The 12,463-nt window shown below is 43.8% G+C and overlaps 1 protein-coding gene across 17 annotated transcripts in view; it reads right to left on the reverse strand.

Moving 5' to 3' along the window:
• FRY (FRY microtubule binding protein) overlaps window positions 1-12,463 on the reverse strand; it is a 428,392-nt gene that overhangs the window by 43,698 nt on the left and 372,231 nt on the right. For all 17 annotated transcript variants that reach the window (XM_055542409.1, XM_055542410.1, XM_055542407.1 and 14 more), the window contains 6 exons: window positions 11,695-11,893; window positions 8,781-8,902; window positions 4,294-4,481; window positions 3,160-3,254; window positions 1,358-1,965; window positions 42-139 (listed from right to left, as the gene is read on the reverse strand). In XM_055542409.1, the coding sequence (XP_055398384.1) occupies window positions 42-139; window positions 1,358-1,965; window positions 3,160-3,254; window positions 4,294-4,481; window positions 8,781-8,902; window positions 11,695-11,893 (1,310 nt within the window). The remainder of the gene's footprint in view (window positions 1-41; window positions 140-1,357; window positions 1,966-3,159; window positions 3,255-4,293; window positions 4,482-8,780; window positions 8,903-11,694; window positions 11,894-12,463) is intronic.

Consider the following 12,463-nt stretch of genomic DNA (forward strand, 5'->3'; position numbering starts at 1 on the left):
CGGGTCTTGGATCTGCCTGAGGGTGAAGCCTTAAGGCATACCTGAGCGATTCTCTCAGCTACATCCTTACAGAACTGGTTGGGGTTTTCAAAATGCTGTATCAGCTGGGGCAGAAGACACAAGACATTCAGTGGAAACCCTGGATTAGAGAAGATACAAATGGAGATATGTGAATATGGTGCATTTGAGCCATTAACAGCATGAAGGCCTATTACAGATTTTATTCCGAGGAGATGCAAAAGCAGCCTTTTGAAGTAACTTTGATCTAACATAAAATCCATGATAAATGTACAACCACAAGGGCGTCCGTTCAAAGCAGGCACTGAAGTCGATTTGTGGTTTTCAGGTACAGGGCTGTCATGCTATCGACTGCTGCAAATAAAAATGATTGTTGGCATAGATTTTAAAAAGCGGATTAAAATGAACTGAAGCACTAGTTTGAAGTTTTTATCAAAAAAATGTATTTCAAGGAAAACTTGTTTGAAAAGACACAGGCCAATCAATTTACATTATCAGAAAGATTCTTTGAAATGATGAGGAGCAGCTTAGTTCTACTGTATTAAGCTTTGGCTTCCTGGAAAGAATTGTGGGCCACATGCCATGGTATTAAAAATCTGGTTTGCTGATTTAATTCAAAACAACAGGGAACCAAGGGAATTTTCAAGAGGAAAACAAAGGCTCAGAAAAATAAAAGATTTAAGAGTTAAGAAAAAAGAGAAAATGTCTGTATAAGAGCAATGGAATAAACTAGCACTGTCTGCAATGTGATCTGGAAAGCAGAAAGAAAAATCTCATGTATTATTCTTGCCCCTTTTATGCGACTGCCTTAAAAACATCTACAATATACATAGTTAAGACTTATACAGGGCTTCCCTAGTGGCTCAGTGGTGGAGAATCCTCCTGCCAATGTAGGAGACCCAAGTTCGATCCCTGGTCCAAGAAGATGCCACGTGCTGCAGAGCAACTAAGCCCATGCACCACAACTATTGAGCCTGCGCTCTAGAGCCTGGGAGCAGCAACTACTCAGCTGACGTGCCGCAACTGCTGAAGCTCACGCACCCTTGAGCCCGAGCTCCGCAACAAGAGAAGCCACCACAATGAAGAGAAGCCACCACAATGAAGAGGAGCCCCCACTTGCCACAACTGGAGAAAGCCTGCTTGCAGCAAAGACCCAGCACATTAAAAAATAAATTTAAAAAAATTAAAGAAACACTTCTATACAAATTTTAAAAGAAAAAATAAACTATTCCCAAAGAACCATTTTTAAACACAATCATTAAAAGCACTAAGCCCACATTATCTTATTACACTAAACACACGTTCCACCGTGACCAGAACTTAAGAGTGTGAGCTTTACCAATGGCTTGAGACGAGTCCACCATGGATACTTTGGACACTGGAGTCAGCAAGCTGAACAGCTGCAAGGTAAGGTCGGTGGTGGTGAGGGAGGTGAACCCCTTCAGCAGCAGCTGCTGCAACCCCGAAAAGTCTGCCCACTTGAGCTGCGCCTGGAGTTTCTCTAGTTTTTCTCGGTTCTCAGCTTTATCAAGTGGCATGTGAGCCAGCAGTCTGTTCAACAGCCTCAGGGCCATTAGGTATTCAAACTCAAAATCGGATTCCATCAAAGCCACCGTGACCCAAAAGATGGTGGCCAACAGGTTGGTTGGATGGTTTATGTGAGATGGGTCGGTGAGGCTGTCCTTCAAGGAGGACGAGCTTCTGGTTTTCGAGGAGAGGCCTTGTTGGGTACAGGCCTGAATTCTGTCCAGGGTGGCACTCCGAGGTGGGTCTGAGGACCGGTCGACAACACCGAACTTCTTGGGCACAGAGAAGCTCCTTTGATGCCGGCTGCGTTCTGCGGCTGCTGTGTTGCCACTGGCTGCCCCAGGGTTCACGTTGAGTTGTCCTGTGCTCTTTCTGCTCGCCGTCAGCTTAGCGTTAGAGCTTAAGTCTGGTGATGAAGAGCTGGGTATAAGAATTAAAGAGGTCAGTAGGAATCCAGTGCATTTCAGTGAAAGGCTAGTCCTTTTAAGATCCATCAACAAAGTGGGGAAATCATTCCTTGGAAATATTACTTTCTAATCATTTTTTTCCACATTCTTAAATGAAAAGGAATATGTTTCCTTATTCTTAAACATAATGCTATAAAAAACCAAACTTAACCAGAACAATCCTCACTAACAAAACAACAAAACCAAATACTGACTTTAACTTATTGAAAAGTTAAAGAAATAAGCAGTTGGCTCTAAAGTTTACTGATGATTCATTTAATTTTTGTTTGAATTTAGGTGAGAATAATTATGAAATAAAATGTATCTAATAGGTATAAATGTTAATACTCTATTAACTGATAAAAGGAACAGATACAGAAATATCTAGAAAGAAAAATGTAAATGCTTGTGTTAAAGGTCAATTTTTGTATTTATAAAATTTATGAAAAATGATTTCTAAGTCTATTCCTATCAACATTGTTGCTGAATTTTTACTGATATAGATTAACCTGTGGGTTTATACAGATAAATATATATGATGTTAGTAATTACACTAAAATTACCTCTTATAAAAATGTTCACCTTAAAAATGAAACAAGGCCCAACCTGCTATAACATTACTGATTCAATTTCAAGCAAGATGAGCTTAATTTTCCAAACAGAATATGAAACTGTGAATGATTTAAAATGGGTTATTAAACATTGACAGGAACAAAGGGAATTAAAAACTAAAAAAGAAAGATCCTAAGGTAGAAATTTCTTCAAGTAAAATCAACATTTATTTCAAATGTTTTTATGGTGATGGATCAGATAAGTCTTGTATATATGCATTTAAAAAAGAATGCTTAGTTTGTTTCTATAAAATGTGATAAATAGGATAATTATATAAAATACGAAAAAATACTCATAGAAATAGGAAATTTAAAAAAACTAATATTTGTATTACTTAGAAGTAACACATTGTCTAACTTCCTGTGTATATATGTGTCTGTTGTAATTTCCTTTTTTTTTTTTTTTAACTGAAGGAAATGTCATACATACTTTCTCGGGTCACAGACAGACTTCAAAAAACTAGATTTGTTCTTTAGACTTTGCCCAAAGTCCAGGCTTCTCCAAAATATTTGGTACAGTGTATCTGATTTTAAAATATTGTTCAGCTGATGCTCACCGAGATAGTACAGTTAAGAGATCAGTGTTCTTCAAGCAGTCAGACAAGTTGTCCACGGCAGCTTCCAAGGTAAGAAGGGCTTCCATGACATAACCCTGCCAGACACACAAAGACAACATTCTGTGCCACTTACAATTACTGCTAGCACCTTGAAGATCAACTTAATGGATACAAACTTTATTCAAATACTGATACCATCTTTGAAAGCTGGACAGTCATGGCTACTTTAATTTACAAAGAAATTTTAAGGGCTACTTGGGAAACTCAGATGGCTTAGGAGTTAGCAGGTAATCGTGATGATTTCTCTCCCTAGATGTGAGGTTTTCAACAGATCAGTCTCATTCAAAACCCAACAGGGAGGGGTAAGGCTACAGTAGGCAAGCGTGGCCCCTTGCTGAGGGGGATGGTGGGCATTTGAAACACAGAGTGGCAACATCTGAAAGCCAGAGATTAAGAGATGAAGGATGAGAAGGGCTGTGACTCGGGCATTTTAAAGTGTGCTTCCAATGGCCAGAGGAGGAAAAGAAGCCGAAGTCTCCAGGTGTATCAGCCCTCTGAGATGCAGAACATTTCTGATGGAAAAGAAGGCCTTCCCTCAGCTACAGAGCTTGTAATGCCCCTGGCTTTCCACCTGTTCAGCTCTCCAGTCTCCGGGTTCCACAGTCCACAGGGTCCTCTTGTGGCATCTACTCTGCCCACTGTTTCTTTAGCTTTTCTCAGTTTATGGAAGGCCAGCCATACAGACAGGAGTGGTGCTCTGCACAGACACAGTAGCACCCTCCCCCCCTTCTCTGGGTGAGGAGGCTGCACAACTGCATCTCAGGTTGTTAGTAAAAGGACAAAAACAAGACAAAATACCTCCCCCAGGCCCCACCAAACAAAATCACTAAAAACAGAGAGTCGCCAAAGGATTTCAGTTACTGGCTCAATATAAGTGCCCACTGAATTTCTAGAACAGCACCTCCTCTGGAGAGATATTTATAAAAACAAAAGTCAACCTCTGCAATTTTTAAATAAATTATACATGTCTGAACAGCTGGGATAATTGGCAGGAGGAAGAAAGTTCAAAGAAAGTCATTAACTCCTCATCTCTGCACTGAGAGAAGGGTGACTGCCCTTGCTTTCCTTCTGTACCTGAATCTCATCTCCGTGCTCGCCAATCACCTCTACCAGCCTGGAGAGGAGGTCCGACAAGGCGTGTGCTGACAGAGGTTGTTTGAGGGCCCGGAATATCTGGAAGGACCGGCCGGCATAGTGCCGGGAGGAGCTGGCGAGGGCCGTCTGCAGCGCCACTTCACTGAGGTGCTGCTCCAGGTGGAAACCTAGGGCACAGGGGCGGGAGCAGGTCAGCGCTCAGCTGCTAAACGAGGCCCCCAGCCATCTGCGCGCTTACAACAGGCTGGCTGCACAGCGCCCCCTCCTGGTGGTACTCATTTAAAAATGAACCCTGTGATTGGGACTGACAGACACTGCTATGTATAAAACAGACAGCTAATGCTTGTGTGTTAAGTTGCTTCAGTCGTGTCCAGCGCTTTTGCGACACCATGGACTGCATCCAGCCAGGCTCCTCTGTCCATGGGATTCTCCAGGCAAGAATACTGGAGTGGGTTGCCATTTCCTCCTCCAGGGAATCTTTCCGACCGTATCCAACTGGCATCTCTTACGTCTCCTGCATTGACAGGCGGGTTCTTTACCACTAGCACCATCTGGGAATTCCTATAATGAATGAGAACCGGCTGTATAGCGCAGGGAACTCTACTCAGTGGTCAGTGGTGACCTGAATGGAAGGAAATCCAAAAAAGAGGGGATATGTGTATATATAAGGCTGGTTCTCTTCGCTATACAGTAGAAATGTTCACCTTAACACAATATTGTAGAGCAACTATACTTCAATAAAACAAAAAATTAAAACCAAATCTGAATCAATCTTAAAGGGGCACAGTGGAATAGAAAGAGTTTGGAGCAAGCTTTGTGGAGTAGAAAGCTTCAGAGCAATATGGTCCTGATTTTAAAGGAGAGATTTGGGACGCTGGGAAAGAAATTTATTCTCTGTGACCCTGTTTCCTTGTCTTTACCTTGTGAATCAGAGCATCCACCTCAAAGAGTGGTTGTGAAAATCAACTTAAAAAGGGCTTAGAGTGGTGTCTGACACATCACTGGTGCTTACAAATGTATTATTAGTTATTGTGCTGCTACTGTTTGGCATCATTCTTCTGCACTTTTCACATAGAATATGTTTGCTCCTTGGTCATACGAGAATCTGTTAGACACACGTCTTGTGAATGAAGAGGAAAGTGATGAGTGGATCTGACCAGCCAGGTGGCACTAGTGATAAAGAACCCTCCTCCCAATGCAGGAGACGTAAGAGACATGGGTTTGATCCCTGGGCTGAGAAGATGCCCTGGAGGAGGGCATGGCAACCCACTCCAGTATTCTTGCCTGGAGGACCCCATGGACAGAGGAGCCTGGTGGGCTATAGTCCATAGGGTCACATAGAGTCAGACATAACTGAAGCGACTTAGCACGTACACACGCACGTACGCAAGCACAACCAAAGCCTGGGCCAAACTCCCTGTTCTTCAGAATCGTCCATAAACAAGCAGACGTGGAGGTGCAGGCGCTGCAAAGAAGGCAGGGATTGGTTCAACTTTCACCTCCTGAGTGTGTGTTCTTCCAACAGCATGAAGGTAATCTCAGCCCTCAGAAAACCATCTGATCATAATAAAATGAAAACGTAAGGGAAAACCCATGGCTGAATTCTAGGCCATTAACAGAAAACCATCTGATTATAGTAAAATGAAAACGTAAGGGAATATCCATGGCTGAATTCTGGGCCATTAAATCCTCCACTTGTTGCACCTCTTTATGTGCAGAAAAATCAGGCTATGCGAGTCAGTGGACCTGATAAAAACAGCGATTTGTGCTGCCTCCGTGATGGAGAGGCTCTGGGGGCACATTTGATGGTTCCATGAACAGGGACCAGGAGGGAAAATTCAGTGTTGCTGTTCCTGGTGCTGCTGCCTGGCTGGCTGAGCCCTGGGACACGTAGTACACCAAATAAGGCAGTGCTCCTGCGGCGTCAACCAAGTGTCCTGGAAAACAGACTTGGGCACGTTCAGGGTAGGAAACACAAGATTTAACCCTTATAGGTAGTTCACAACCTATGAATGCATATTTCAAAATCGTTTTTTACACCTTTGTTTTGCTTTTCAAAACATATTTTTCTATCTAAGCCATTTTATATATGGAAGTTAGGTCCCACGGCGATGAATAAAAACTTCTTTAAGTCACACTGTTGGAGGGACTCCCCTGGTGGTCCAGTGGTTAAGACTCTGCACTTACACTGCCTGGGAGTGTGAGTTCAATTCCTGGTTAGGGACCTACGATCTCACATGCCACAGTGTGGCCAAAAAAATCTTAAAAAAAAAAAAAGAAAAAATAAATCATACTGTTGGAAGTATTCTAGTAGGATTGCTGACCCCCAACCCCCTAAGATGATGTCCTTTGGGAAAAGCTATTTAATGAGTGGCAGAGAAAAGAAAGGGGCTTTCTAGGTGGCTCAGTGGTAAAGAACCCAACTGCCAATGCAGGAGATTTGGGTTCCATCCCTGGGTAGAGAAGATTCCCCTGGAGGAGGAAATGGCAGCCCACTCCAGTATTCTTGCCTGGAGAATCCCATGGACAGAGGAGCCTGGCGGGCTAAAGTCCACAGGGCCACAAAGAGTCAGACACGACTGAGCGACCAAACAGCAACAACGGAGAAAAGAAAAAGGTTTCCTTTTCTCCCTGTTACACAATGAAGCCACATTTCTCAGTCCTCCTCACAGTCGGATGTGACCTTGGGCTTGAGTTCTGGCCAGTGGGACACGGGGAGATGCGCTGGATGCCATGCTCAAGGCTAGCAAGCAAACTCCCCTGGGGTGACCCTCCACGCACTCTGTTCCTCCACCTGCCCCTGGACACAGAGGGTTGAGTAGAGACCCCTGAGCCTAGCGGGGGGCAGAGACACAGAATGGGGGGGTTCCCTGAAGCACCAGGTGGAAAGCTGCTCCCAAACGTCCACATTGAACTGTTATGAGATCCAGAAACAGCCTCTTGTGTTAGGTCTCTGAGCTTTGGGACTTATTTCCTACAGCAGCTATGTTACCCTGACTAATACAAGTGTTTCCAGGAACACATCTTATTGTGCTATACTGGAAGTAGGCAGAAAGCAGCCACGTTCAAGGAAATTGTAGTGAGTAAAAATATCTTGAGAAAGATGTGAAAGACACAGAATATTCTAAGTGAAAGTGAAGTCGCTCAGTTGTGTCCAACTCTTTGCAACCCCATGGACTGTAGCCTACCAGGCTCCTCCGTCCATGGAATTTTCCAGGCAAGAGTACTGGAGTGGGTTGCCATTTCCTTCTCCAGGGGATCTTCCCGACCCAGGGATTGAACCTGGGTCTCCCACATTGTGGGCAGATGCTTTACTGTCTGAGCCACCAGGGAAGTCCAGAATGTTCTAAGCAGCCTGAAACATGCTCTGAGAATATGCTATATATGGCATTCATACTTTTTCTCATTTTTAGTATCTTTATACCATCAAGCGGAGAAGGAGATGGCAACCCACTCCAGGATTCTTGCCTAGAGAATCCTGTGGATGGAGGAGCCTGGTGGGCTGCCGTCTATAGGGTCGCAGAGTCGGACACGACTGAAGCGACTTAGCAGCAGCAGCAGCAGACCATCAAGAGTTTTACACAAATGAAGAGTTCACATGCATCACAAAATTTCTCCTTCAAGGCTATTGAAATGACTTTTAAGTGGGGGAAATACCAGTAAGAGCAGTCTTAATACTTCAGAGAAATTCCAAAGGGGAAACTCAAAACAAGAAATGGCAGTTCCATTCTGGGAACAACTTTCCCATTTCAGTTTAACAGTATTTTTTGTTTCTTAGCATGTATCCTCTGATAAAGAAAAGATATGTGGCTTATCTGGAATGTTTCAAACTGTAAAATGTGCTAATTATCAGAGCAGCCAGAAGAGCCAGTGAGACATATTTACTATGGCCAGCCTGCTGAGTGAGAAAAGGCAGAGATAGCTGTTTATCAGGCTGAGGAACCAAATTTAAATTTCACACACATATCAGCTCTGCCCAAGCTGATCTGAATGGAATCCAGCTAAGGGCTTAAATATTGTGTGGCTGCTGCTGCTGCTGCTGCTGCTAAGTCACTTTAGTTGTATCCGACTCTGTGTGACCCCAGAGACGGCAGCCCACCAGGCTCCACCATCCCTGGGATTCTCCAGGCAAGAACATTGGAGTGGGTTGCCATTTCCTTCTCCAAGGCATGAAAGTGAAAAGTGAAAGTGAAGTCGCTCAGTCGTGTCTGACTCTTTGCGACCCCATGGACTGCAGCCTACCAGGCTCCTCCGTCCATGGGATTTTCCAGGCAAGGGTACTGGAGTGGGGTACCATTGCCTTCTCCGATTCCTTGGCTATTGCTGCCAAATGGAGAATTTTACACACACACACACACACACACGTGCACACATAAATACATACACAGTGTGTAGCTATACGGGGAGAATGAGCTCCGTTACAGAAAAATGCTGAAAGTGGGCTTTGTAGAAACAGGATGAAGTACCTGATTTGGAATCTCTGAACACGGATACAACGTGACGTAGAAAGTTGGTGAGTTGTTCAGCACTCTTTGAATTCTGATTTTTGGGTGTGATGTCCTCATGGCACCAAAGTGGACCAAACGCCCTTCAACAAAACACACAAACTGTCAAAAATGTAACGATCGTTTTGCACAACCATATACACAGTTCTAACTCCAAAGGGGCAACAAACTTTTTTTTTTAATTTACTTATTAATTTGGTGGAAAATTTCAGTCTTATAAAGCTTAAGAGCACACTCAAAATAGAGCTACTTAACTGGATGGAGACATACTTTTTCATATGTTTTGCTCACAGAATTAAAACTTCTCAATTCACCAGGACAGTGTTCATTCAGCATGTAACAGGTTCTTTGTCTTCAATGAAATGATGTAACACGTCAAATAAAGCACAGATTTAGACACAGACCCCCTTTATACACTTCAGAATGTGCAGAGGTAACATTCTATCAGGGTCACACTGTAGGTGAAGTTGCCAAACGCTGTAGGACACACTGAAGATACAACCTCTGCTGTCCACTCGGTGCCTCTGTGCTAAGAGCGGGGGCATCCATGTGTGAGACTCTCAGAGAACGCCATTCGCAGCACAGACGCTGCTGAGCGGTGAGAAAGCCTTTCTTCCCCACAAACCAGTCAGGTCTCTGAGATACGCTGTAAGGAGGCACCACCAGCCCCTACCTGAGCTTTCTGCACGTTAAATTCTATATTGAACTGAGCTAACAGAAGCAGAAGATATTAAGAAGAGGTGGAAACAATACACAGAAGAACTGTACAAAAAAGATCTTCATGATCCAGATAATCACGATGGTGTGAACACTCAGCTAGAGCCAGACATCCTGGAATGTGAAGTCAAGTGGGCCTTAGGATGCATCACTACAAACAAAGCTAGTGGAGGTGATGGAATTCCAGTTGAGCTATTTCAAATCCTGAAAGATGATGCTGTGAAAGTCCTGCACTCAATATGCCAGCAAATTTGGAAAACTCAGCAGTGGCCACAGGAATAGAAAAGGTCAGTTTTCATTCCAATCCCAAAGAAAGGCAATGCCAAAGAATGCTCAGACTACCGCACAATTGCACTCATCTCACACGCTAGTAAAGTAATGCTCAAAATTCTCCAAGCCAGGCTTCAGCAATACGTGAACCATGAACTCCCAGATGTTCAAGCTGGATTTAGAAAAGGCAGAGGAACCAGAGATCAAATTGCCAACATCCGCTGGATCATCAAAAAAGCAAGAGAGTTACAGAAAAACATCTATTTCTCCTTTACTGACTATGCCAAAGCCTTTGACTGTGTGGATCACAACAAACTCTGGAAAATTCTGAAAGAGATGGGAATACCAGACCACCTGACCTGCCTCTTGAGAAACCTGTATGCAGGTCAGGAAACAAGTTAGAACTGGACATGGAACAACAGACTGGTTCCAAATAGGAAAAGGAGTGCGTTAAGGCTGTATATTGTCACCCTGCTTATTTAACTTCTCTGCAGAGTACATCATGAGAAACGCTGGGCTGGAAGAAGCACAAGCTGGAATCAAGATTGCCAGGAGAAATATCAATCACCTCAGATATGCAGATGACACTACCCTTATGGCAGAAAGTGAAGAACTAAAGAGCCTCTTGATGAAAGTGAAAGAGGAGAGTGAAAAAGTTGGCTTAACACTCAACATTCAGAAAACTAAGATCATGGCATCCGGTCCCATCGCTTCATGGCACATAGATGGGGAAACAGTGTCAGACTTTATTTTTCTGGGCTCCAAAATCACTGCAGATGGTGATTGCAGCCATGAAATTAAAAGATGCTTACTCCTTGGAAGGAAAGTTATGACCAACCTAGATAGCATATTCAAAAGCAGAGACATTACTTTGTCCACAAAGGTCCATCTAGTCAAGGCTATGGTTTTTCCAGTAGTCATGTATGGATGTGAGAGTTGGACTATAAAGAAAGCTGAGTGCCGAAGAATTGATGCTTTTGAACTGTGGTATTGGAGAAGACTCTTGAGAATCCCTTGGACTGCAAAGAGATCCAACCAGTCCATCCTAAAGGAGATCAGTCCTGAATATTCATTGGAAGGACTGATGTTGAAGCTGAAACTCCAATTCTTTGGTCACCTAATGCAAAGAGCTGACTCACTGGAAAAGACCCTGATGCTGGGAAAGATTGAGGGCAGGAGGAGAAGGGGACAACAGAGGATGAGATGGTTGGATGGCATCACCAACTCAATGGACATGGGTTTGGGTAGACTCTGGTAGTTGGTGATGAACAGGGAGGCCTGGCGTGCTGTGGTTCATGGGGTCACAAAGAATTGGACATGACTGAACTGAACTATGAGAATTGAACCAAAAGCTAAATCATTCCTCGAAAAAACCATAAAATCCGAAAAAAATGGGATCACTCGCAGTTTTCTTGACTTTGATCTATTATTAGTTGGATTCCTTTCCTATCATGCGTCTGATTGTTTCTGGTTCCTGAATTCCATTTATAAGTGACCCTTTGGACTAGAGGAGCAGACAGGGGTCCCCCCTCTGCAGCTGCTACTGGGTTGACCATGGCTAATACTTTGGGTTTCCAGACCGATGTTCTCTGCCAAGTCTTGAAACTCCCAGAGGCTGGTAGGTCTAATAGATGGTAAAAGTCATGCTTGCCTCCTGCCTGCATCTGCTACCTGCTCATTAGGCAGGAAATCTCCCTGCTCCTCCACCGTGACATCAGGGGAGTCGTAGACAGCGCCTACCAGGGTCTGCCTCGTACACAGATGCCAGCAGATGCAATTCAGAAGAGAGGAGACTTCATTAGAATTTTCATCTGCGGTTTTAAAGTGATGGCACTCTTCCAAAAGACTGACCCCAAAACAGCAGCCCATCTCCTGACTCCTTCCTTACCTGGTCGTCAGAAACTCAATGAGCTTGTTTGCCTTCTCATCTGAGTCAGCAGCTGCGTCCACATCTTCCACCTCCTGGGCCATCTGTGGGAGGTTCCCACTGCTGCCTCCCAGACTGATGCTGGATGAAGTGGAGCTGGAGCTGAGCCCTGAGTCTGGCACCGGGGATGACTGGTCCTCTCTCAGGAAGTCGAAGCCACCTGGTGGGAGACAAAGTCCAGGTGGAATGTGCAGGGCAGGCACTGAATGAGGTCGGGAGGTGTGCATCAGGAGGTGTGCAGTTATTTACATTTTTTGGAAAAAAAAAAAAAACACTTGATTTTTGACTATGGCTATGACTAAACAAGACTGGAACTCTTTCTTTGCTTATGGAATAGTTGCACTGCCGTGTAAACCAGTGTGATTTGGTAATAGATGGTGCTCTGCTATTTTCTACTTTGTTGTCTTTTTTTCCCCCCTTTTCTCCCCCAAGATACCACCTTTTATTTATCAGACTGGTAAAGACAAACAAGTTTAGTAATAGTAGGTGTGCAACACACACTCTTGAATATTGCAGGTTTAAATTAGTGCAACAATCTTGGAGAACAATTTGCAATATCAATAAAAAAAATTTAAAGACATCCATCTTTTGTTTGACCCAATAACTACAAACTAAGAAATGTATCCTGGAGATATACTGATTAAAAGTACATCACGGTATATGAGCCTAGGGGCTCATGGAGACATTTTGTATATTGGCCGAGAAGCAAAACAAACACAAACCAGAACAA

This window comes from Bubalus kerabau, chromosome 12 (genome assembly GCF_029407905.1).
Source record: "Bubalus kerabau isolate K-KA32 ecotype Philippines breed swamp buffalo chromosome 12, PCC_UOA_SB_1v2, whole genome shotgun sequence".
Classification (NCBI taxonomy): domain Eukaryota; kingdom Metazoa; phylum Chordata; class Mammalia; order Artiodactyla; family Bovidae; genus Bubalus; species Bubalus kerabau.